General features: G+C 48.5%; 1 protein-coding gene across 5 annotated transcripts in view; it reads right to left on the bottom strand.

Annotated features, from left to right (window-relative positions):
- The window catches only part of LOC138453032 (E3 ubiquitin-protein ligase RNF19A-like), a 342,960-nt gene that overhangs the window by 246,157 nt on the left and 72,114 nt on the right, over positions 1–24,689 (bottom strand). For all 5 annotated transcript variants that reach the window (XM_069605457.1, XM_069605456.1, XM_069605455.1 and 2 more), the window contains one exon: positions 803–1,673. In XM_069605457.1, the coding sequence (XP_069461558.1) occupies positions 803–1,287 (485 nt within the window). In that variant the 5' untranslated portion in view covers positions 1,288–1,673. The remainder of the gene's footprint in view (positions 1–802; positions 1,674–24,689) is intronic.

Below are 24,689 nucleotides of genomic sequence, written 5' to 3'. Positions count from 1 at the left end.
TCAAAACAAGCTCTCAAGCCCTCTCCAAACTCCCCATGTGGTCCACTTTCCCTCTCCCCACCTGCACCATAATGTGAACACACCTCTTTCCCTCCCCCAACGTCGTGTTGAGCCCCTCTCTTTTTTGACTCCATGTGGGATTACCGTGGGAACCGCTTGCTTCAAGCAAACATCCGTCCAGAAGTTCCCACGCTATGAGTGTTCAATGCAAGCACCTTTTTCTCTATGGGAAAAAGGGCTGGAGCAGGCCGAAAACAACTTCATAAACTTTTTAACTGTTTAAGGAAATGACACCAAATTCTCCAACTTGGAGCGGCCCATACCATGCATTTTGCGTTGAAAACATCAACCAAATCCATCTGGGAAAAAGGAATCATCAAACACATACAATATACAATAATACAATGCAAGGTGACTTAAAATTACTTCTCATAATGACATATAAAACCCTGGGGGTGTTTCTCATCTTAGTCCACCGGTACCCAGAGGCATTGCTAGGGGGGGCTATAGCCCTTTGGTTTTAGCCCCAGATAGAAGCTCAGGGGCTACAATCAAAAGGCATGCTAGCCCCAAATCCTGACAGTCCCAACATTAGCGTAGCCCGGATCTTCTCCAGACCTAGAAAAACCCCTGTCGGTACCTGTCACAGAGGCATGTTAAACATGCGATAGACTTTTTAGCATGTCTTCATCTGATGAATTAGAACATGATGTGGCCTTGAAGTAGTCCACACTGTAAAAGGTGCATTTATAGAGGATCATTTCAGATGCTGCGGCGTAATCAGTCTCTGCATCGCTCTTACCTGCAATCTGGGGCTGGGCACCACCGGCTGTCGGGGTCAGATGCCAGGAGACGGCGCAGCAGGTACTCCTCGTAGCGGTCCAGCAGCGCTGTATCCGCGAGCAGTTGGTGCACCTCCCAAGGGTGCAGCGCCTCAGGGCACTGCGGGCAGGCGATCTCCACCCGGCTCTCCGTGATCTCAATCCGCAGGTACTGCTGCAGGCAGTCCAGGCAGCTCAGGTGTGGGCAGGAGGAGAGCGGCGGGAAGGAAGTCCGCGGCTGGGGCAGAAGGCACAGCGGGCACTCCAAAGGGTCTGCCAGGAGGTTGCATCGCAACACATGGTAGGAAGGCGCCAGGCCCTCGCTGGGGGTCAGAGTCAGGTGGATCTCGTCCTGGCTCTTGGCCACTGTCCTCTCCTCCCCTGCAGCCGGCTCTCGCTTTGACTTCGGCTTCCGTCCAAAGAAGCCCAAAATGTTCAGCTGAGGCGACTGCTTTGGCCTCTTCATCCTGCCTGACCAAAGGGCAGCTGGGCAGGTGGGAGCGATGGAACGAGCCAGGCTTTGATGAACTTCTTAACATCCTAGGGGCAGCCCAATACATTAGGCAACCTAGGCAACCGCCTTGGGCACCAGCCAGCATTGGGCGACATCATACTAAGGAGAATGTTTGTATAAGGTGGGGATTAAGAGGGAGAAGAAAACTGGTACTTTGTCTGTAGTGAAACCTCCTCCACTTCTTCACTGGTGAACTCTCAGGGCTGGAAAATGGACCCGGTGAGGCATTCGTGCCCTGCTTGCCTCCGCCATCTGAGGACGTAAGCGCTTCAGTACCGCCTCGTGGGTTGGGCTTCAACAGCGGCACGCCCTTCCTCCAATCCAGCTGCAATCAGAACCTGTGGATACAGCAAAAGGGAACATGTCAATTATCCAGAGTTTAATATTTGCCACCATACTGGGGTTCAGCCTGCTTCTAAGCACTACAATATTGATAGATAGTGAAACGAAGGGCTAGAGAGAGTAAGTGATTTTCCAGGTTCACGTTATTTTATTCGAGCGAGGAAGCTGGGAATAGGGTCAGTTTTTCCAGATCTAGGGGCAGAAATACAGCTTTTAAGACCTCATCTCCAAGATGCCCTTGGGCCAATGTAGCGCTGTACTTTGTACAAAAATGGCCATTTCCCAGCGGACCCCTGACCAAGGTAAGGAGTCTCCTGACCCTCACCTCCAAAAAAGGCACATTTTAAATTAAATATATGGTGCTTAACAGCACCATTGCGTGTGGTTTGTCTCCCTGGGGCCGCCCGCTTCCTGGTTTCCCTTCTGCCCGCTTCCCACGTCCCGATTGGCCCTTCCGAAAAAAGAAAAAAAAAAGAAAAACAGAGACCGCAGCGAGGCTCAGCACTAGCTGCTCCCCGCCATTTCCAGCGTACCCCTGACCGAGGTAAGGAGTCTCCTGACCCTCACCTCCAAAAAAGGCACATTTTAAATTAAATATTTGACGCTTAACAGCACCATTGCGCACTCGGCGCGTGGTTTGTCTCCCTGGGGCCGCCCGCTTCCTGGTTTCCCTTCTGCCCGCCTCCCAACCTGCCCACTGCATCCGGATTGGTCCACATACCCATATCAAGGACACCCCAGGGCAGCCCTCTGCCCGGCAGCCCCCGAGGCAAAGGGCGGCTCCTACATTGGCGGCTCCAAGATGTGTCTGCAGGTGTCCGCAGGGGAAGCCAATAAAGCCAGCAGTCAACAGACACCAAAAAAAACTGTGAGTGTGGCATGGGTGGGGAGTAGAGCAATTACTCTACCCCAGAAAACCCCTGCCACTCTATCTTACCTCCCAATAACCTAGATAGCCATAGACTCACACCCGGTACACTCAGAAAGATGTGTGACCACCATACTGAACCTATTCACGACAGGATTGTAGAAGTTGCCTTGCATTACATACTAACGTACTTGTCAAGGTCAACAAGCGCCGCACTTAGGTTAAACCCAAATGTTAGCATGTCCACACTTGGATAGGATTGTGGAGATTGGCATGTCCACACTTGGATAGGATTGTGGAGATTGGCATGTCCACACTTAGATAGATAGAATTGTGAATATTAACATGTCCACATGTAGATAGGATTGTGAAGAGTGGCATGTCCACAGTTGGATAGAATTGGGAATATTAGCATGTCCACATGTAGATAGGATTGTGAATATTAGCATGTCCACACTTGGATAGAATTGTGAATATTAGCATGTCCACACTTAGATAGGATTGTGAATATTAGCATGTCCACACGTAGATAGAATTGTAAATATTAGCATGTCCACACTTAGATAGGATTGTGAATATCAGCCTGCATCACATCTAGATAGGACTATGAATGTTAGCATGCCTGCACTTAGATAGAATTGTGACGATTAGCATGTCCACACCTAGATAGGATTGTGAAGATTGGCATGTCCACACTTAGATAGATAGAATTGTAAATATTAGCATGTCCACACTTAGATAGGATTGTGAATATTAGCATGTCCACACGTAGATAGAATTGTGAATATTAGCATGTCCACACTTAGATAGGATTGTGAATATTAGCATGTCCACACTTAGATAGGATTGTGAATATTAGCATGTCCACACGTAGATAAAATTGTGAATATTAGCATGTCCACACTTAGATAGGATTGTGAATATTATCCTGCATCACATCTAGATAGGACTATGAATGTTAGCATGCCTGCACTTAGATAGAATTGTGAAGATTAGCATGTCCACACCTAGATAGGATTGTGAAGATTGGCATGTCCACACTTAGATAGATAGAATTGTGAATATTAGCATGTCCACATTTAGATAGGATTGTGAATATTAGCATGTCCACACGTAGATAGAATTGTGAATATTAGCATGTCCACACGTAGATTGTATTGTGAATATCAGCCTGCATCGCATCTAGATAGGATTTTGATTGAAGGATAGCATGCCCGCGCTTAGATGAAACATGAATGTTAGCATGTGCCACACTTAGAATTGTGAACATTAGCCTGTGCTGTATCTAGATAGGATTGTGAGTTTTAGCATGCCCACACCTAGATAGAATCCTAAACACTACTTTGTGCCGCATCTAAATAGGATTGTGAAGGTCAACAAGTTCCACACTTAGACAAAACTGTGAATGTTAGCATGCTAAAGCACAAGTAACCCACTAACCAATATAAGCTCAAACTTGGCATACTTATCTCACTCAAAAAACTCACACAACCATCTCTCGCACAACAAGCCGCACGCACTTCACAACACTGCAACAACACATAAGCCGGAGCAACAGCACATGCGGACTGACACCGATACAATACCCGCACAAAAGCTCAGCACCCGGTGTATACCGAGTTGAAGCTGCCAACAGAACACCACTCCTCTCACTATCCTACTCCCTCTTCATCTTACTAACCCATCCCACCTTAACGTTTACAGATCTGCCAGAGCGCCTGCAGACCAATTCCATTGGTGACGGTGCGCGGTACAAATACCTTTAACATTTAACATTTTAACATTTAACATAACATAATATATAGAGCGGCGCCGAAGCCTTCTAAAGCGATGGAAAATTGTATGAAATCACCAGAACTTGTTTTCCTACTCATCTGGAGTTGGAGATTTCCATGGCTACAGAAGAAAAATCTCCTGGAGCTGTCAATTTATAAAAATCTGCAGATAATCTGAGCTCATAAGAAATCTGCCCCGCAGATCTGGACTACCTCTAGCAATGAAGCAGCAGAGAGAGAATAGAAAACCCTGGGCAAGGTATAGCACGTGAGAGGGAAGGAGCCAGGCGAGAAGAAAGAACAGCGCAGGAGAGGACGGGAATGGGAGAAGGAGGAAGAGGGCAGTGTGATACAAAGGAAAGGGGGTCAAGAAAATAGAAGAAAGGGAAAGAGAGGAAGAAAACGCAAGACAGAAGGCAGAACAGAGGCTAACGAGGAACAGTGGAGATGGCAGGCATGGGAGAGGAATGAGAAAACAGAAGACAAGGGAAGAAGGAAAGGGGGGGAAATGGACAAATGGAGGGAGAGGAATGAGAAAGCGGAAGAGAAGAAGGAAAGGGCGAAATATGGACCAATGGAGGGAGAGGAATGAGAAAGCCGAAGACAAGGGAAGAAGGAAAGGGCGAAATATGGACGAATGGAGGGTATCCCTACATATTATCCCCACCGCCGTACATATGGTCGTTTGTCTCGCCATAGGCGATATTTTTGGGGGGGGATCATTTGTGGGAGCGGGGGTTGCCGGGGTGTCTGCCGCACATTTAAAAATAATGCAGGGGTTGTGGGGGTGTCCCCCGCAGGGTCCATGGCTCAATATCGCCGCAAAAATATGGCAATATTTTTGTATCACACTATTTTTGCAGGGATACTAACACATGGAACCGAATGGAGGGAGAGAAATGAGAAAGCAGAAGAGAAGGGATGAAAGAAAGGACGACAATGGACAAATGGAGGGAGAGGAATGAGAAATCGGCAGAAAAGGGAGAACAAAAAGGCGAAACATGGATGAATTGAAAGAGAGGAATGAGAAAGCGGAAGGAAAGGGGAGAAGGGAAGTGCAAAGCATGGACGAATGGAGGGAGAGGAATGAAAGGGGAAGTGGGTTTAATCTCTCAAAGGTTTTATTGTGAAAAGCAACGATTTGCTGGAGAAAATCCCATCTCGGGCGTCACACAGGGTAGTGCGTTGCGAGGATAATATGAACTCAAATAGAAGGTAAACAGAAAAACAAACTGTGGGAAAGGGGCGCAAGTGCGTGTCAAGAAGTGTGGGACAGAGGGAAGGAAGGATGGGGAAATGAAAATAGGGAGGGGAGAGAAAGAGACGAGAGCATGAACAGGGCAAGTGGGGGCAGTAAAGAGTGGGTAATGGGAAAAAAGAGAGAGAGAGACTGGAGAAGACGCTGCAGAAGCAAAGAAGAGGGGAGGAAGATGATAAGAAGAGAGGAAGATGAGAAAAAGAGTGCAGGAAAATGACAGGAAGGGAGGAAGATAAGAAGAGAGGAAGATGATAAGAAGGGAGGAAGATGATAAGAAGGGAGGAAGATGATAAGAAGAGAGGAAGATGATAAGAAGGGAGGAAGATGATAAGAAGAGAGGAAGATGATAAGAAGGGAGGAAGATGATAAGAGAGAAAGATGAGAAAAAGAGTGCAGGAAAATGACAGGAAGGGAGGAAGATGATAAGAAGAGAGGAAGATGATAAGAAGAGAGGAAGATGATAAGAAGGGAGGAAGATGATAAGAAGAGAGGAAGATGATAAAAAGAGAGGAAGATGATAAGAAGAGAGGAAGATAAGAAGGGAGGAAGATGATAAGTAGGGAGGAAGATGATAAGAAGGGAGGAAGATGATAAGAAGGGAGGAAGATGATAAGAAGAGAGGAAGATGATAAAAAGAGAGGAAGATGATAAGAAGAGAGGAAGATAAGAAGGGAGGAAGATGATAAGTAGGGAGGAAGATGATAAGAAGAGAGGAAGATGATAAGAAGGGAGGAAGATGATAAGAAGGAAGGAAGATGATAAGAAGGGAGGAAGATGATAAGAAGAGAGGAAGATGATAAGAAGGGAGGAAAATGACAGGAAGGGAGGAAGATGATAATAAGAGAGGAAGATGATAAGAAGAGAGGAAGATGATAAAAAGAGAGGAAGATGATAAGAAGAGAGGAAGATAAGAAAGGAGGAAGATGATAAGTAGGGAGGAAGATGATAAGAAGGGAGGAAGATGATAAGAAGAGAGGAAGATGATAAGAAGGGAGGAAGATGATAAGAAGAGAGGAAGATGATAAGAAGGGAGGAAGATGATAAGAAGGGAGGAAGATGATAAGAAGAGAGGAAGATGATAAGAAGGGAGGAAGATGATAAGAAGAGAGGAAGACGAGAAAAAGAGTGCAGGAAAATGACAGGAAGGGAGGAAAATGAGTAGAAGAAATGAAGGAATTAAGAAGGGAGGGAAAGACAAGTAAGACAAACTAAATCCAAAATATTTGATGGGTGGGATGTTATGAATATCACTCTTAACCACAGGCATTGCTCCTCTAAGTAACCTTGCACACCTTCTTTCTTTAGCCCATCTGCACCACTGCAGACAGGGCCCAGCCACATGCAAATTAGTCTTGGTCCTGCCACCAATGGGAGCCGTCCCGCCTGAACTAGTGCTGGTACTAGCCACTGTGCGGGCATTTCAAATGTGCCTGCAGTGCTTTGTGATGGACCAGCCAATGCTGGAAGGACCAGGTGGGCCTTGAACATAGGAACGGTCGTGAAAATACTAAATATGGAACTGTCTAAAGTCCAAACCTCAACCGGACTTAATCCAGCCCCACCATCACTCTCTTCTAGGAAGTGAGCTAGGAGCCACTGGACCCTGGCAGCTTGGCTGTGTCCCGGTTGGGTCTTGGGGGGTGGGAGGGGCTCCTTCGCAATGTCGCATGCTACAAATTTGGCTCATGTATTGTATTTAAGCTTCCACTTATTCCATGTATCCAGTTGTTGTAATGTAAAGCGCTCTATAAATTTAATACATTCAAATACTTTGTAGAATTCTTTGTTGTACTTTTTATTTTTGTATTGTGCATTAGTTTAACAAAACCTTACACAATAAATGTAACTGCATTCAAAGTGATTGAGAACCTTACTTTCTACGTGTTGTGAGCTTCCCAAAAGACAAGGAGTTTGAGAGGCGATTGTCAGCGTTTTGGACTTTATCGTCGTCGTTATGTTGACTCGGGATGAGCCCCTCCTCCGAACCACTCCAAGAAAATGGGCCCCCCCTGTTTGCCTGCGATTGTGTGGGCTAAAGTTGTGGTTCTGTAAACAAGAGGACCTGCAGCATGTTTGATAAGTGCGTGGTGTTCAGGGCCCTGCTGCTCTGACGCAGTTCAGAGTGTGCACTGGTCTGTGCCACTTCCTTCCCAGGTCAATGGCTGTGCGGAGCCGGGTTCTCCCCACGTGCATTGGCAGCAACCAGCAGCATCCGCATAAAAGAGGCTGCCATGTCCGAGCAGGGAACAAAATAAGCACTGGACAAGCCAAAGGTGTTTGCTTTTGTGTGGGCATGGCTTGGCATTTGCTAGGCACTGCCTCAATGGTAATAAATGGGCATGAGATTGTAACAGTTTACACATTGGGTGAGTACTCTGGCGTATGATGGCGTGCATATAAAAGACATACAACTACTGGCTTTGTCAGTGCTTATTTTTAAAAGGATTTCAGTGCAATGAACAGATGCAATGGCAGACATAGTGGCCAGCATGATCTGTGCTTATAAGGACCCTGTAGGATTGGGCTCCTTCGGCTTTGATGTATGCACGTTCTGCAGAAGATTGCGCCGGTAAATTGATTGAATATTATTGAAATTGATTTTGAATTGGAAAAGGGACTTTGCATCTAAACCTTTGAGCACCAGACTCTTAGATCTTACCTGCGCCTCGATCCTTGCAGGATTGTAGCATTTCTGACCACTGCAATTGAAAACTTTGTACGTGTTCACTGCGTGTGCTAGACTCTAGTTCTTCTGAACTAAAACTGCCATAGGGGAGGGTACTTAGTAACGTCGGCGGCAGGTTAGGGCCGGCACGTTCGCATACTGGTCTGCGTCCAGCACGGGTAACAAACATACAAGCTCCCATTTGCTGTATACAGACTTGTTAGATGAACATATATTATCCCGGAACCGCTACCGGCAAGGGATCTATATCCCAGCCTCAATTTACTGCTAGCAGCACAATGGACAGCGCGCCAAGAGATTGTAAGTAGGCACCTTAATCTAAAACTCTCCGATCTCAAAAACAACCTTCCCACAGTTGTGGTGGTAGCCGTTTTAAGTGCAGGCACACGTGGCGGAGTGACGCAACTCCGCCGCGTGTGCTATGAATAAAGGGAGTGTTCCTGGACGTATTAGTGCAACTGTGGAGCCCGAACTGAACGCATGCGTCCCGTGTGTGTGTGTGTGTGTGTGTGTGTGTGTTTGCAGTGGGGGGCTCACAGGGAGCTCAGGATGCCATCAGAGCATTGCAACAGTGGCGACGAGGCGGTCAGGGGCAGTGAATTCTCTTTCTTTCTCCTCCGCACTCTGAATGCTGCAGAGCAGGCGGTGTCCACTCCACGCAGCTTGGCTGCCATTTTACACACGTGCTGGTGAGGGTCGCAGCTCTGTTTCAGAGTGCTCGTGCGCCCATCCACACATGATTTTTGGATTCCCTCTGAATGCTGCCGAGCAGGCAGTGTCCACGCAGCTTGGCTGCCATTTTACACACTTGCTGGTGAGGGTCGCAGCTCTGTTTCAGAGTGCTCGTGCGCCCATCCACACATGATTTTTGGATTCCCAGATAAGGGGACAGCTGATGCTGTGCATTCCTATCTTTTGAAGTGTTTGGACATTTCTTTCACATCGAGTGTGAGGTGAGGAGCTGAGAAGGCCTGCCATCTTTGTTTCTTTAGCCCCTGGACCCACCCCACTCAATTTTTGGAGCCACTATCTGTGGCATCTGTTGTTCCTGGCTGCTTTGGCATTGGTGGAAGGGGGCTAGTGTGTGCAGCACCCTAGGGTGTTAGTGTGCAAATTGACTATACACCGACATTTTTGGACATTTGAAGAAGGTGCCTGGGAGACCATTTGGCTGGCTGTGTGGTGGTGGAGGAGGAAGCTTATCAGAAGTACTTGCAAGCAGTGTCTGACCAACATTATCACACTTGACATCTCGGGGGACCCATCCAGCCGCGGACCGAGATGGAGGATTGGATCGACAGGCTTGATATGTATTTCCGGGTCACTGGGGAGACGGACGAAGACAGCAAGGTGGCTTCACTCCTGTACTCGACGGGACCAGCAGTACACGAGCTCTTCCAGTCGGTGCAACCTGCAAATGCGACCTATGCTGCTGCGAAGGATGCGCTGAGGAAACACTTCATGCTGTTTGCCAATGCGGACTAAGAGGAGTTTGTAATGTGCACTGCCCGGCAAAAGGACGATGAGTCCCTGGACATTTTCTACGGACGGCTGCGCTGCATGTCCCTCCTGTGTGCTTGGGACAATCCCGACACAATAATAAGGAACCAGCTAACACAGGGGTGTTCAGCCGGCAAGCTACATAGGCAGGTACTGCGAGAGCCTGGAATCCCACTACCTTGCATACTGGAACTTGGACGCTACCAAGAGGTGTCTGAGATGAGGGCGTCCTGGATGGAGGTGGCTGTACGCCCAGGGAAAGTGGAAGATGTGTGTGCGGTGGGCCGTGGTCAAGGCGGAAGAGGAGCAAGATGTCCCAGCGGAGGTTAGCCGGACAGGGGTGCAAGAGCCTGTGGTTCATGCATGAAAAGTGGGTACGACCTCCCACACCCGCTGAATGCCCAGCCCAAGGAAAGTCGTGTGGATGTTGCAGGGCGCTAGGCCGCTACGCCCGCATGTGCAGAGCTCCAGTGCCGGTGATAATCCCAAGGAGACCAGTAAGAGTGGGATTTTTCAGATCACAGCGCCCGCCCAACGTTGCCCAGATAGACCAAGGCGACAATGGTGCCCCTCACAAGGTGCATGATGAAGAGGAGGAAGAAAATATATTCTTCATCTCAAGTGTCAGTGCAATGCGGACCACCAACAGGAGACAGCCACGGTGCCTGGTGAGGGTGAATGAGTCAATGGTGCCGGTGCTGGTGGACACAGGTGCGTCTGTAAATGTGATGGGGAGGGTGCATTGCGATGCCATGGTAGTGCCGCCCAAGCTACAGAAGCCAAATGCCCGCATCTTTACATTTGGCGGTGAAAAACCGATCCCGTTGGCTGGTGCATTTGTAGCAAACGTGGAGCAGGGAGGGTCATCCATCAAGGCCCAGTTTTACGTTACAACTGTCAGCAGCAACACCCTCCTGAGTTGTGCAGTTTATGTCAAGGATGTCCAGGGACTGCTGGCGAGGTACAGCCAGCTGTTCGAAGGTATTGGCCGCATGGCGTGTGACCCGGTGAGGCTCCACATCGGCAAGTTGATCCAACCTATTGCCCTGAAACACTGTTGAGTTCCGTTTCATCTGCGTGACCTAGTGGACAAGTGAATAGTCTAGTAGAGATGGACATAATGAAAAGATTGATGGCCGACCCCCTGGGTGTCCCTGATCATCATTGCCAGGAAGCCCAAACGACCAGACGCTGTACGGATCTGTGTGAATGTGAGGCTCCTGAATAAGGTGATCAAGCGCGAATGTCATATCACCCCCACAATTGATGACATCATTACTGAACTGCAGGGGGCATGCTTCTTCTCCAAACTCGACCTTCGCGCTGGATACCATCAGGTGGTGTTACACCCGGACTCCCGATACATAACCACTTTCACCACGCACGAAGCCTCTACAGGCACAAGCGCCTGAGCTTTGGTGTGTCGTCTGCGGCAGAGGTTTTTCAGAACATTATCCGGGGGGCCTTTGCTGATTTGGATGACGTGTTGAACATCAGCGACGACATCCTGGTGTTTGCAAGAACGGAGACGGAGCATTTAGACCAGCTGGTCAAGACATTGGAATAGCTCCAGGCACTGGGGTTAACGCTGCACAGGGACAAGTGTGAATTCCTTAAGAAAACCATTGAATTCTTCGGGTTTGTGTTTAAAGAAGGGGGTGTGTCCCCGGATCCTCGCAAGGTGAAGGACATTGTGGAGGCACGGCTCCGGAGAAAGTATCAGAAGTCTGAAGCTTCTTGGAAATGGTCACATACTGTGGCCGGTTCATTAGGAACCTTGCGTCCCGGTCAGAACCAATGCGGGCGTTAACCAGAAATGCTGCCCCGTGGCATTGGGGACCCTGCGTGCAGGCTGCATTTGAGGACATGAAGGGGGCGCTGACAGCAGAGGACAAAATGGCCTTCTTCAACCCGCCATCTCATCTGAAATCCTGGTGGATGCCAGACCATTTGGTCTGGGGGCAGTACTAACACAGACATATGCCAATGGTGAGGTCCAGCTAGTCACATATACAAGCAAGGCCCTATCAGAGACAGCAGTATTCCCAGATTGAAAGAGAGACCCTGGCGGTCCTGTGGGGATGTTGCCACTTCCGCCTCTATGTGCTGGGATGGCCAGTGACCGTGGTTACGGACCACAAGCCCCAGGTGCCCATCTCAGCGGGTTCATCATCTAAGCCTCTGGCCCGCATCGAAAGGTGGATGTTGGCGCTGCTTGAGTACGGAGTCTTCCTGGTGTACTGGCCCAGCAGCAATAATTCGGCCGACCACTTGTCTAGGCACCCAAGATGTGAGCCGGATGGACAAGGTAACATCAGTGCAGAGGAGGCAGATGAACATGTGAGGCTGGTGGTGGAGGCGGCAACTCCTAACTCCATGCCTATCCATGAGCTGGAACAGGCAGCGGTCGAGTGTTTTAACATCCTGAAAGAAGTCCTTCAACAGGGCTCATTGAAGTCGGTGGTGGACACACTGGCTCAGAGGACCCGGCAAGCAAGATCAGTGCTGGAACTGCTCTGGAGGATCAAAGATGAGCTGGCGCTTGTGGAGTCTGGGATGTTACTCCGAGTTAGACCTAATTGTGATACCACGGTGCAAGGTACTCCAGGTCATCGAGTTGGCACACCAGGGGCACCAGGGAATTGTCAAAACCAAGGCCCACCTGCGACAGAAGGTGTGGTTCCCAGACCTAGAGAGGTGGGTCGAGGAGTTTGTCACTGCCTGTGTGTGGTGCCAGGCAGCGTCCCCGGTGCAGAAGGAGCCTCTGATTGAGAACATGCCAAGAGCAACGAAGCCCTGGGAGATTGTCCACGCCAACTTCAGGTCCACAGGCCGGGGCACGCACTTCTTGCTGGTCGTAGAGGAATGGTCCCGGTATCCGGAGGTGGAGTTCATTGAGTCTGTGTCATTCGACAATGTGGCTGTGGTGTTGGGGAAGATCTTTGTTACCCATGCCCTGCCTCAGACCTTGTGCTCTGACAATGGACGAACTTTCCAGGGGACATTTTCGCCCAACTGATGGAGGAGTATGGCATCCAGCACCGTAAAATCACTCCTGTCTGGTCTAGGGTGAATGGCGAGGCGGAAAGATTTAACGCACTCAACCGGACATACCTTGGATGCTCTCATCTCAATAGACATTGCCATCTCCAACCCTCTCACTACACCGCTCTCCTGTCCTCTTACCTGGATCTTTTAGGTCCCCCGGCTAAGCCTCTGCCTGCACTGCCTGTCTCCTTCTCCGTCATTTGACCGATGAAGCGAATTTCACTTTCATCCCCCCCATGCCTGCCACGGACTCCCACACTGACTCTGCCCTTGCTAATCTTCACCTCTCTATCACCGACACCCTGGACATCCTTGCCCCTGTCATGAGAATCCGCATGAAGGCTGCCTCCAAGCGCAACACCTGACATGACTCCGACCTAGCCTCTCTGAAACACAACTGCAGGCACATCATCTGACAGTCTGACCTGCCTCCTACTCCAATGGCAATCTAAACTCTCCATCCACTCGAAGAAGAGGGCCCGTATCCAAGCCTGCATCTCTGGGGCCACTAACAACATGGGCAAACTGTTTAAAATCCTACTGCAGTCTCCACTTCTCCCCTGCCATGCCTGACCCTCTGTACTTCACTGGGCTCCCACTTCTGAACCAAAACTCAGGACTTCCTGTCATCACTCTCCTCCACCACTCTCCACTCCCAGCCCCCCAGCTCTCAGGCCACCCTTGGCCCCCCTCTCCCGTTCCCTCCTACTCTTCTCTTTCTCACCCATAGCACCAGATGAGGTCTCTAGACAAGTCCTCTCTATGAAAGTCACCTCCAAACAGGATCTCCCCTGCTCCTCCAGAACTATCAAGGACAACATTGCCTCCCTTATTCCAGCCTTGGTCGATTTCTGTAATCACTCCTTTTCCACTGGTTCCTTCCCGCTACCCCTCAAGCACTCTCTTGTGCATCCTCTCCTCAAAAATCCCTCTGCCGACCCCTAATGCCCTGCTAACTACCACCCTATCTCCATTACCCCCTTCCTAGGCAAACTCCTGGAGAAGCTGGTCATCTCCCAACTGATCCAACACACTGAATCTGTTGGTTGTCTCCACGACCACCAGTCTGGCTTCAGAGCAGCCAGAGGCAAGGCAAATGCTCTACTGAACACCCGTGAAGACTTGCTCTCAGATCTCAATTCCAACTCTCCATTCATTCTTATCCTTCTGGATATGTCCTCTGCCTTCGACACGGTCAATCATGCCACCCTGACAAATCGGCTCCGTGACACCCTTGGCATCACGGGCCTGGCAATGGACTCGTTGATCTCATTCCTCTCTGACCGACCTTCCCAGGATCAATTGGGCCCATTTCTCTCCCCTGTCACACTCTCCACCTGCTGCATCCCTCAATACTCTATCCACACACCCTGGCCCTTCAACATCTACCTTGCCCCACTGGCCCACCTGATGATCTCCTTTTCTCCCCACTTCCAGTGCTATGCAGATGGCACGCAGCTCTCCTTCAAGCTTCCCTCTACATCCTCCTCTTCTGCCTCACTCATCCCTGACAGTCTTACTGCTATTCAGTCATGTTGTGTTGCTTATGATCTCTTCCTGAATGCCAGTAAGATTGAGATCCTTCTCATAGGTACCCCAGCTCCCTCCTACCCTCTGGCCGCCCTCTATGGGTCTACCCCCCTCACCCTCTTGTGAGGCAATAAACCTTGGTGTCATCTTTGACACCTCCCTCTCCTTCTCTCCTCATATTGCGGACCTTGCCGAGAAGGCCCACTACCAACTGCACCTCCTCAGAGGCATTCTCCCTTTCCTCACCTTCCCCCAGAAACTCAATGTCTCCAGAGCTCTGGTCCTCTCTAGGCTGGACTACTGCAACAGCAGCCTCTTCCTCAATCTTCCTTTATCCTCCCTTCGCCCCCTTCATCTAATCCAGAATATGACTGCAAGACTTATCCTTGGCCTCAAGCCCAGGGACCGCATCTCTCCAGCCCTAAAACCTCTCTACTGACTCCCGGTTGCTGCTAGGATCAAGTTCAAGAACCTCTGCATCATCGACAAGGCTTTTTGGGGCCTGGGACCCTGCTACATCCAACTCTCTCTCCCTAAACACCTCCCTGCTAGAGCCCTTCAGTCTTCAAGCTCCAGCTCTCTGCATCCCGGACGCTTTTCCAAGCAGAGACTGGGGGGTAGATCCCTCTCCTCCCCAGCAGCCTCCCTCTGGAATGGTCTCACTGCCCCTCCCAGGCTTGAGCCGGATCTCCATAAATTCCAGAAGTTCCTCAAGACCCTCCTTTTCTCTTCTTCCTTCCCTCTCTCCCCCCACCTACTAGAACCCCTGTCTGCCCCCGCACTTAGCATGTGGACCCTCACAGCCTGCACCCCATGCAATCCCTGGCACTTGCCCTCCTGCCCTCCCCTGAGCACCTCCCTAGCCCCAGTGGCCCTCTACCCACATCCCCCACCAATCCTTTCACTTGCACTCTCTCCTCTTTACCCTGCACTTCCCTTCCCATCCTACCACTTTGCATTTTGCGCAAACCGCCAGTTCCCCCCTCCCTTGCACTGTTACTGCACTTGCACGATCCGAATGTCACAAGTCCTAGCAGGACCGTTATTGTTATCTTTCTCCCATGTCCCCCCTTTTTTGTCTTGTGGCGTCTTGAAACACCATTTGTTGTATATGCGCCTTAAAATACTAGTGTGGCTCCGCATCAAACGCTTGAGAAGGAACAGTCATTATTTCTCTGCCCAAGCAGATAGAGCACATTCCCCTCAGTCGCGACAGGAAAGGAACTTCCCCACTTTCAAGAGACGACTGAAGACTTACGCTTCATATAGACCACTCCTCTATTGTCTCGTCTCTCTCCTAATGGTGTCTTGTGTGTATGGGCTCCCTGGTGCTTGTGGGCTTTCGGCGCATTACAAATAAATAAAATTAAGGCACTCTGAAGCCCCACCGCCTATGGTGAAATATCATGCAAATCGTGGTGGTTGTGGAAGTGACAAGGGAATCTGGGGCAGCCTCTGTGCCTGACAGTGTTGAGAGTAGAACACACACTGCTTTATGTCTGTGAGAGGGGCTTATTGTAATTGGTTATTTATAATGCGCTTAATACCCAGAGGTTTCTAAGCGCGGATGCGGGGATCGAACCTGTGTTGCTTCGCAGCGTCTTGCTTCCAAGGAGAGCGCGTTGCCCCTGAGCTATCCTCCCGAGACTATTCCTCATTGCAGAGCACTGCATGGGAGCTGGGACACATTGCTGCTTAATGGCAGCAAATAAGGCCAACCTGACCCATTCCATTTAGGAGTACCATGTACATTTCAGTTTTTTTCTTTCCATTCTGAGACTTTTAGTCTTGGATTTCCGTTTGTAAATCGAGGACCACATGCGCCAAGATGCAAAATAAACCTGGATTGGATGGATAAGTCCTGGATAGGCATGTTGGTGTATGTCTGGTAAAGCTGTGCACGTATGTGAGTTCCGTGGAGGTTTGTGAACATTTTGATTGGAGGGACGTACATTTTTTCTCACAAATGTGCCAGAGCGGCTGAGTCTAGCTCGGGAGCCTGGACCAACCAAGAGAGGTTCAGGGGGTGTTCGTCACACCCGAGAAAACCTTTTAAATAATGGGTTAAAATGGTGCATTTTACAGAACACTGTGTGAAAAAGTGGGCAAAAAGACAGCGTTTTCAATTGGTTCTGTAGGGCAGCTCAGGAAAAAATCTAATGGTTGTGAAAACAAACCAGTCTCAAAAAATCACAGATTTGTGTTCCGCCCTTCCCAACGCATCGTCTAACCTCAATTCCACAACATTGACGCGGTTGATGCAATTGCGATTGGCGAAACAATGAATGCCATTAATGTCGATAAAGCACTTTGCACGGATTTCACCAATGAATTGATGGCCTCACTAGCTTGTTTGGGGTCCAAGATGATCGAAACACTAGTAAAGGCACTGATCACTCCACAAACCCCTGGTACTGGCTTGGGGGCTGACATTTCCCTAGCAATGGCTACCTCACCAGTGCAAGGCACCCTGCCACTCAGACCATTGGTATCAGGGAATAATGTCCCGGTTCTAGGTCAAATGTTCGAATGCAAAGGATCGAATGACCATAGATCGAATCAAAAGGACCGAAAAGCAAAGGGGCGATTTTTGTTCTTTTTTTGGGGGGGTCCCCCACCAAACCACCTTTTTTGGTGCGAAAACCACTTCTTTTTTTTTGCCCCTTTTGTTTTCAGTCCTATTATCTCTACCCTTTGGTCATTCGATCCTTTTGGTGTCGAACCTTTGACCGGCACCTAATGGCCCCATACATAATGGCCCCATACATAATGGCCCCATACATAATGTTGCCGGAATAACCATTGGCCACCTTACATATGGTGACATTATGTATGGGTACGGGTTGCGGGGATTTCCCCTGCACCCCTTGTACAAAAATGAAAATTCAGGAGTTGCGGGGGTGTCCCCCACATGTTCAATGTAATGTCTCTGCAAAAAACTGCAACTTTTTTGTCAGGGGACATTATTACATGGAACTAGACCATTGTCACTCAGCCCAGTTGTAAACACCGCCCACCCTTGGAATGAGGCGGAGCAGCTCGAAGCTACATCAGTTCTACCTGCTGCAGCCCTAGTGATAGCTGGTGGTGGAACAACCCCTATTGAGATGGGACCAGCCTCACATGCCCCAGCGTCAAGCCGGCAAATTGTAAAATAAAATATTGTCCCCTCGTCAGGAAGCTGTGGTTGGTTTTCATCTTCCAGCTACAGAGGTACCGCCTGACGAGGGGTAATTTATGGATGTGACTGATGCGACTTTGGTCAGCAACATGAGTGACATGAGCAGCTCCTCTGCCGCTATGTTGAACATACTGGAGTCTCTCTTAGTCCACCTGGCTGTCATGTCGCACGCGCAACACAGAGCCCTCCCACATCGTTGGAGAGGACGGCCCACGTTTGGGCCGAGACACTTCGAAATGGGACACCATGGCTATTAGCCTTGAGAGGATCTGTGACTTATCTGTGCAAACCACAGCCCATAAACAAAAGATAACTAATACAGTCTGTGCCTTAGCCAAATTGCAGGATGCATCTAACGCAAAGATAAGCAAATTGGCATCGGTACTAAGGCAACAACTAAACACGGCGGCACACTCACAAACTACAGGCTTGAACAGGCCTGATCTGAATTCTCCTACTTGGTACCAACGTAAGAAGAATAAAAACTCCTAAGCAAGCTATCATGTATGTAGATCTTTCAACTAAGAAGAAAAAGGCCTACTAAAGTTGCCTTTCATCTACCGGGTACAATAAATGACCGTCCATCCGTACTGGTACAATCTGATACTCCCTCTCAAATGCCACACGCTGTATTAAAAAAATAATTATGCCTTTCGAAATGCGCTACAGTGATTGTGACACCTATTGATAATCTACCCGAGAAAAGCACAGGGTATCAGGTAATAATGTCCCCAAACATAATGTCCCCATACATAATGTCCCCCATACATAATGTCCCCATGCATAATGTCCCCCATACATAATGTCCCCCATACATAATGTCCCCCATACATAATGTCCCCCATACATAATGTTGCCGGGAAAAGCCAGTGGCGACTTTATATAAGGAGACGGGTTGCCAGGATGTCCCCTGCTCCCCTTGTAAAAACAAATTTAAGAATATCTCTGCAAAAACCGGTGACTTTTCTGTCAGGAGACATTTTTGCGGGGACATTATTACATGGAACCAAGTGTAGGAGGCGGTACTGTGCAACCCACATGCCTCCAAAGTGGCAAACAAACGAACAGCCATAAGTCTGAACTACAGTGGGCCGACACCGGGAGAACATCCACAAGGGAGGCACGTGACACAGTGAGCACTCCGAAAGACAAAGATGTGGACAACAACATTGTGGAAGAAACTGCTTAGAATCGGGAGGAACTGTTTGTGCACCAGCCTTCGGACACTATGGTGTCGATGGGCCGTGCCACATCTACTGCTACTGTAGAAACTGAGCCGAATAACGGCACGAGGTCAAAAGACGCGCTGGCTGAGGCCCCTGCTCCTGTTAGATCTACGGCGGTACAGATTCAGAGTATTTTTTGTGACGCTAAAAGATCTTACATAAATCGAGCTCGACTATTAGAGCTGTTTCAGCCGGTGATCCCCCTTCGACGCATCTCTAGTAATGATATTTGTATTGCGGATATCTGCGAAGTATCCTCTACTGTCACAAACGCAACATCAATTGTTTCTTTTTTCGCTGAAGCAACACCGGCATATGTCCTGGCCCATCGCCAGGTTTTGCACAAACTGGGCTATGAGTGCAGCTCTATTGAGGCAGATGGTTTCCCGAGGCACAAGTATGTTGGTGATACGCGTGGGCGGGGAGTGTCTTCTAGGGGCCGCTCGCCACCCTGGGGTGGCGCCCCTGCTCTGCTGGACAGCTGTCAGAATCAGGCACCGGCTGCTGTCGAGAGGAACGAGGAGCTTCACTGGGTGTGGTTAGCTAATATGGTGGACCAGAGGGGACTGCCACGTTTCTAGCCATGACCAGAACCACCACTCATTAATGGTAAGCTGTAACCTGCGTAGAAACGGCCACATATTTCAAGAAGGTGGTCTGTTGGATTTTATTGATGGTTTTGTCATGCTTGCATCGCAGGAAACCTGGCTCACAACTTCGTTGGTCATTGATGGTTGGAATCTTATTTCTTGTGCGGCCACTCAAGGCCCGAGAGGCCGTCCAGAGGGTGGTCTGGTATTGGGGGGTGAAGAAACCTTTGAGGCTGGAGACTGTTCTGCCTGAATTTAAGGAGGTTCTGGTTGGCAGAATTTACTTCCCTTGTGCCACTGCCCTCATGCCTAAGAAGGAACTATTCATTGTCAATTGATATGACCCCCCCCCATGCCACAAAAGGTCTCATGCATCTATCATTATCGCAGTGGAGGAAATAATTAGCCGATTGGTTGATGGTTCTCCCATAGTCATATGTGGGGACTTCAATGCGAGAATACTGAAGGATGCCCCAATTGGGCCTAGTGACTCGGTTGGTTCCTCCTCTACAATACAGTCGGTAGACTGGATATGTCCTGCAGCAGGGGTTCTAGCTGGGCCAATTTGCTGTACTCTCCTAATTTTGCCAAGGTAAATGGGTAATATTTCTCTGATATACTGCCCAAATTACACACGTATTGGAAAGATAACAAGTAGCATAATAGACTACAAGTGTGTGTGTCAAATGCATTTAATTTGATCACCGACGTGTGTCAGTCAAAGTGAGGAAAGCGACCATTATCCATTAGTGGCCCGTTTGAATTGTGAAACCACGACCAAGACGCCATGCGGCGCTGATCTCGTGGCATCAAGGGAACTTAAAGAAGGCTTTGTTTCTCGCTCGGGCCAAGCTGTATAGCTATCTTATATCTTGGGGTCCCCTCCAAATCAATTCCGGAGAGGAAGTGGTGAGTACAGCCCCACGCCATTTCTCGACATGTATGGAAATCATAAAGGGTTGCCGTTGCTCTGTCGTGGCGCCCAAACTGCACAACAGGGCCGGCTTTGTTAGGCACAAGAAACATCAGCATAAACCGGACAAGGAAATCCGGGCAAAAAAAAGGGGCTATGCAGCAAGATCTGAGAGAGTTATCCCAGAGACACATTGAGCAAACTCCTTATGCCGTTGAGGAAAAAGCTATTAAAAGAGGTTACGTAAAGTGGCAAAGTAACATACATGTGCTAAGGAATGGTCTACCTGGCGTCTCCTGGTGCATGCTTCTCAAATCCAGGATCCAACACGCTTCTGGAGGATTATTAATGGTAACTCCTCCAGAGCTAGAGACACTCATGGAATTTCAGGGACATCATGGGAAATCCATCTGGCAGAACATTTTGGAGGAGGAGGACAGGCTGACATCGCTCCCCAGATTGCCAACTCCCGATGGCTCTATGGGAAAAGCTCTGGAGATATCTATGATATCATAATGGCCTGCAAGTCCTCTCGTGCACCTGGCTCGGATGGGGATCTGCAGCTCTCTTATTAAAACTAACCTGGCTCTTTTTTGTCTTTTCGGCTGGATTGGCGAGCTGCAAGCAATCCGGCCTTCTTGGTGGGAACGTATAATTGCACCAGTGTTTAAGAAAGGCACTCTCACTGACCCTAAAAATTACTGCTTGTTGGCGATGGTAGACATCCCTGAAAAAATCTTCACACAAGTATTGTTGTGGGAGCTCGAGGACTGGTCGGTGGCAAGAAATATCATCCCACTAAACCAGACAGGCTTCTGTAAAGGTTCCAATACGACCTTGCATTGAAGACCGTTCTCCAGCAGGCATGGGGCATACGGAAAACAATAGTCTACGCAGCATTTATAGATTTCAGTGCAGCGTTTCATACTGTCAATAGACAGAAGTTGTGTAGCTGGCATACATACCACTGGGATTGCTAAAGATGATAATCTTGCTCCACGATCGTACTCGGGTGAAGTTCCGCACGGACCAGGCAGGTAGGACAACAGAATGGATGCCAACATCTAAAGGGTTAAAACAGGGGTGCATTCTGGCACCTACGTTGTTTAACCTATATTTATCTGATCTGGGCAAGGACATTTCCAACTGTGCTGTGAACCCTCCAAAATTAGGGGATAGACCTGTGCATTGGTTGGGTGACGCAGAAGACCTAGTTCTCCTTGACCCCACATAAGGGACTCACTAGACTGGAGGACACATTACTTAAGAGGTAATTAAGATGACCCTCCGGAAGCTCCACAGAAATGCTTAATCTAGAATTCAAGGAAACCCCCCATCTATGCGAAATTACAACCGAGTTGTTTGCTGTTGCTCTGGTAGGTACGTAATGCCCCAGAGGACTCATTACTGGGTTCATTGCAGGCGGTAATATCTAGCAGAGCCAATCGAATGCCTAATAGCAGCCTATTGAAAATCTGGACCGCTGCAATGAGTTGGTTCGAGAGGGTAGCTGATGATGTTCTAAGCTGGTCATTTAAGAAATATAAAAAACATAAGGTTTACATTGTAAAGTGGCAATGTAATGAGCAACTAAAGGTCGACTTGGCAAAAATGTTCTGCCATATATGATGGCCAGAGAGAAAATGGCGAGGTACATCTATAGCTTCCTGGTAAACCTCTTGGTGTGGGACTACCTGAAAGTCAAATTTATTACAGCAAAGACGAATGAAATAGTTAGGGCCTGGGCCAACATACCACGCGAATACAGGCAATGCCGACTGTGTGGGGACGCATGTGTGGAGTCAGCTCGACATCTCTTAGTATCCCGAGAGTCACTCCAGCCACTACAGGTGGTGGCACTTAGAGAGGTGGGCGCACAGGCGTCGGTGACGTGTGAAGTTCTTTGGCTTCTGTTTATGAGTCATGATCCGGAGGCATATTTGCAAAATTTTTACTATTTTATGGAGGAACATTTTTTGATTCTTTAACGGGCCCAGGGGTCTAACCTTTCTCCCTGGCAACCACTACCTAGCACCTCTTGCCCACCACATCGCTTTCTGTTCCAACTTTCAGTGTTATGCGGGTGGCACCCAGCTCTCTTTCAGGCTCCCCTCAGTCACCTCTGCTCCTTCTCTCATACCAGACGGCCTGGCCACAATTCAGGAATGGTGCGCCATCAATGATCTCTGCCTTAATGTCAGTAAGACTGAGAACCTCCTTATTGGGACACCCGCTCCCTCCTTTCCTCCCTCTCTCTCTGGCTGCCCAATCTGGGCACTCTTCCTGCTCCTTCATGTGAGGCTAAGAACCTTGGTGTCATCTTCGACTCCACCCTCTCCTTCTCTCCTCACATCTCCAATGTCTCTAAGAAGTCAAACTATCAGCTGTACCTCCTCTGAGGTATTCTTCCTTTTCTCACTTTCCCCCAGAAGCTCACTGTCTCCAGAGCCCTGGTCCTCTCTAGGTTGGACTATTGCAACAGCCTCTTTATAAATCTGCCTGCTTCTACTCTGCACCCTCTGCAACTAATCCAGAACAGGACTGCAAGACTTGTCCTTGGCCTCAAGCCCAGGGATCGTATCTCTCCAGTTCTGAAATCTCTTCACTGGTTCCCTTTGCATCATCCACAAGGCTTTCTGGGGCCTGGGACTGCTCTACCTCCAACTTTCTCTTCCTAAACATCTTCCTTTTCAAGCTCTCCGCTCATCCACCTCCAACTCTCTGAGGGTCAGGCGCTTCTCCTAGCAGAGAGTGGTGGGCAGATCTCTCTCCTCGGCTGGTGCCTCCCTCTGGAACAGCCTTCTCTCCAACTTGAGCAGAACCACCTCCGGTTCTGGAAGCAACTCAAGACCTACCTTTTTGCTTGCTTTCTCTCTTCCTCTCCCCTGCTAATGTCCCAACTGCTCCACACACTGGTCACCTGGCTACCCTCTGAACTCGAGCCCAGGCTCCTGCAAGTCCAGTTGCCCTTGCACTGCCTTTGGGCTCCACCAGCACTTAAGGGCCTGTAACCTGCAACCCTACAGTCCCTTCTCTCTACACCTATGAGCCACCCGCTGGCTGCACTTATTGAGTTACCTGCACTTCTCCCTTACCCTCCCCCTTGGCACTTCTCCCCTCCCCCGCACTTGCTTGATCTGAATGACACAAGGCCTAGCAAGATTGTTGTTTTGTCCTCCCTTTGTTTCCCCCACCTTGTCTTGTCGCGCCTAGAAACACTTGTGTACAGGCACGTCATAAATGTCATATCCTAAGTCCTAACATAGGGAAATGAATTATGTAACAGTTACAATTTGATTATTTTGTGAGATTGGGAGGTGTGCATGTATTAGCACATTTTGTACGGAGGAGTTGATGATTTGTTGATGTTTTAGGCAAGGAATGCCTGGTAAATATGAAATGAATTTTGTGGATAATTTGATATTTTAAAAGTTGGTTTTCCAATTATATAAAATAAAATACAAATTAGATGAAAGTCACCAACCGTGCAAAGGAGCATTTTACAACACATTTTCATGCCTTTGCCCACAATATATATATGCCAGAATAAAAAAAGAAAATTTAACGCTGGCCATGCCATACATTTCCATGCACCAATATATGCCAATATTCCCAGATAAGAACATACTCAAGTTTGCTTTGTGCATAATGCCAGTAATGATACTATAAGTAAACATGTCCATGCTGGTTCTGCCAATATATGGTAGTATCCCCATGTATGAACATACTCATGTTGGCCTTGCCATTAAAAAGCCATGTCACAATACAGAAACACGTCCAAACTGGTTACACCAATGTAAGTCACTCTAAACATCTAATAACACTTATGTTTGCTTTCCCCTTGATGCCTATAAAAAAGGCCATGCCACAGTTACAAATTATAGCTCGACTAACTGCACCAAAATATGCCAGTGACCAAAATATGCACATAGCATGCTTAGTTTATTACACACGCCCTTTAAACAAAACACCATGCCACAGTGTCCCGGGTGGAAAGCTCAGTGGCAATGTGCTTGCCTTGGAAGCAAGACGACACGAAGCAACACAGGTTCGATCCCCGAGTCTGTGCTTAGAAACCTCTATGTATTTAAGTGCGTTATAAATATGCAACTAAGACAAAAATAAAAACTAAAATAAATTCTGTGACAGTGCCTCGATGCCCCTGGGCTGTGTGAGGGCTTTAAAAATGCAAATAAATTATAAACACTCATAAATAACACTGTTAGACTGGCTGCACTAAAATGGCAGTCTAGCCACATGATAATACAAGTAAAAAAATGCCATGCCATAGAAATAGCCAGACTGGCTAAGGCAAAATGCTAGCCTAGCGAAAAAAGGTTTGATTTGCAATACATATCATGCTTTAGAATGTCCAGTAAAAAAATGCCATGCCAAAGTAAGAGATAGGTGGGCTGGCTGCACCAAAATGCCAATCCA

The sequence above is a fragment of the Ambystoma mexicanum genome, chromosome 4p (assembly GCF_040938575.1).
Source record: "Ambystoma mexicanum isolate Mex_15411 chromosome 4p, UKY_AmexF1_1, whole genome shotgun sequence".
NCBI classification, from domain to species: Eukaryota; Metazoa; Chordata; class Amphibia; order Caudata; family Ambystomatidae; genus Ambystoma; species Ambystoma mexicanum.
This window is presented reverse-complemented; position numbering and strand designations above follow the sequence as displayed.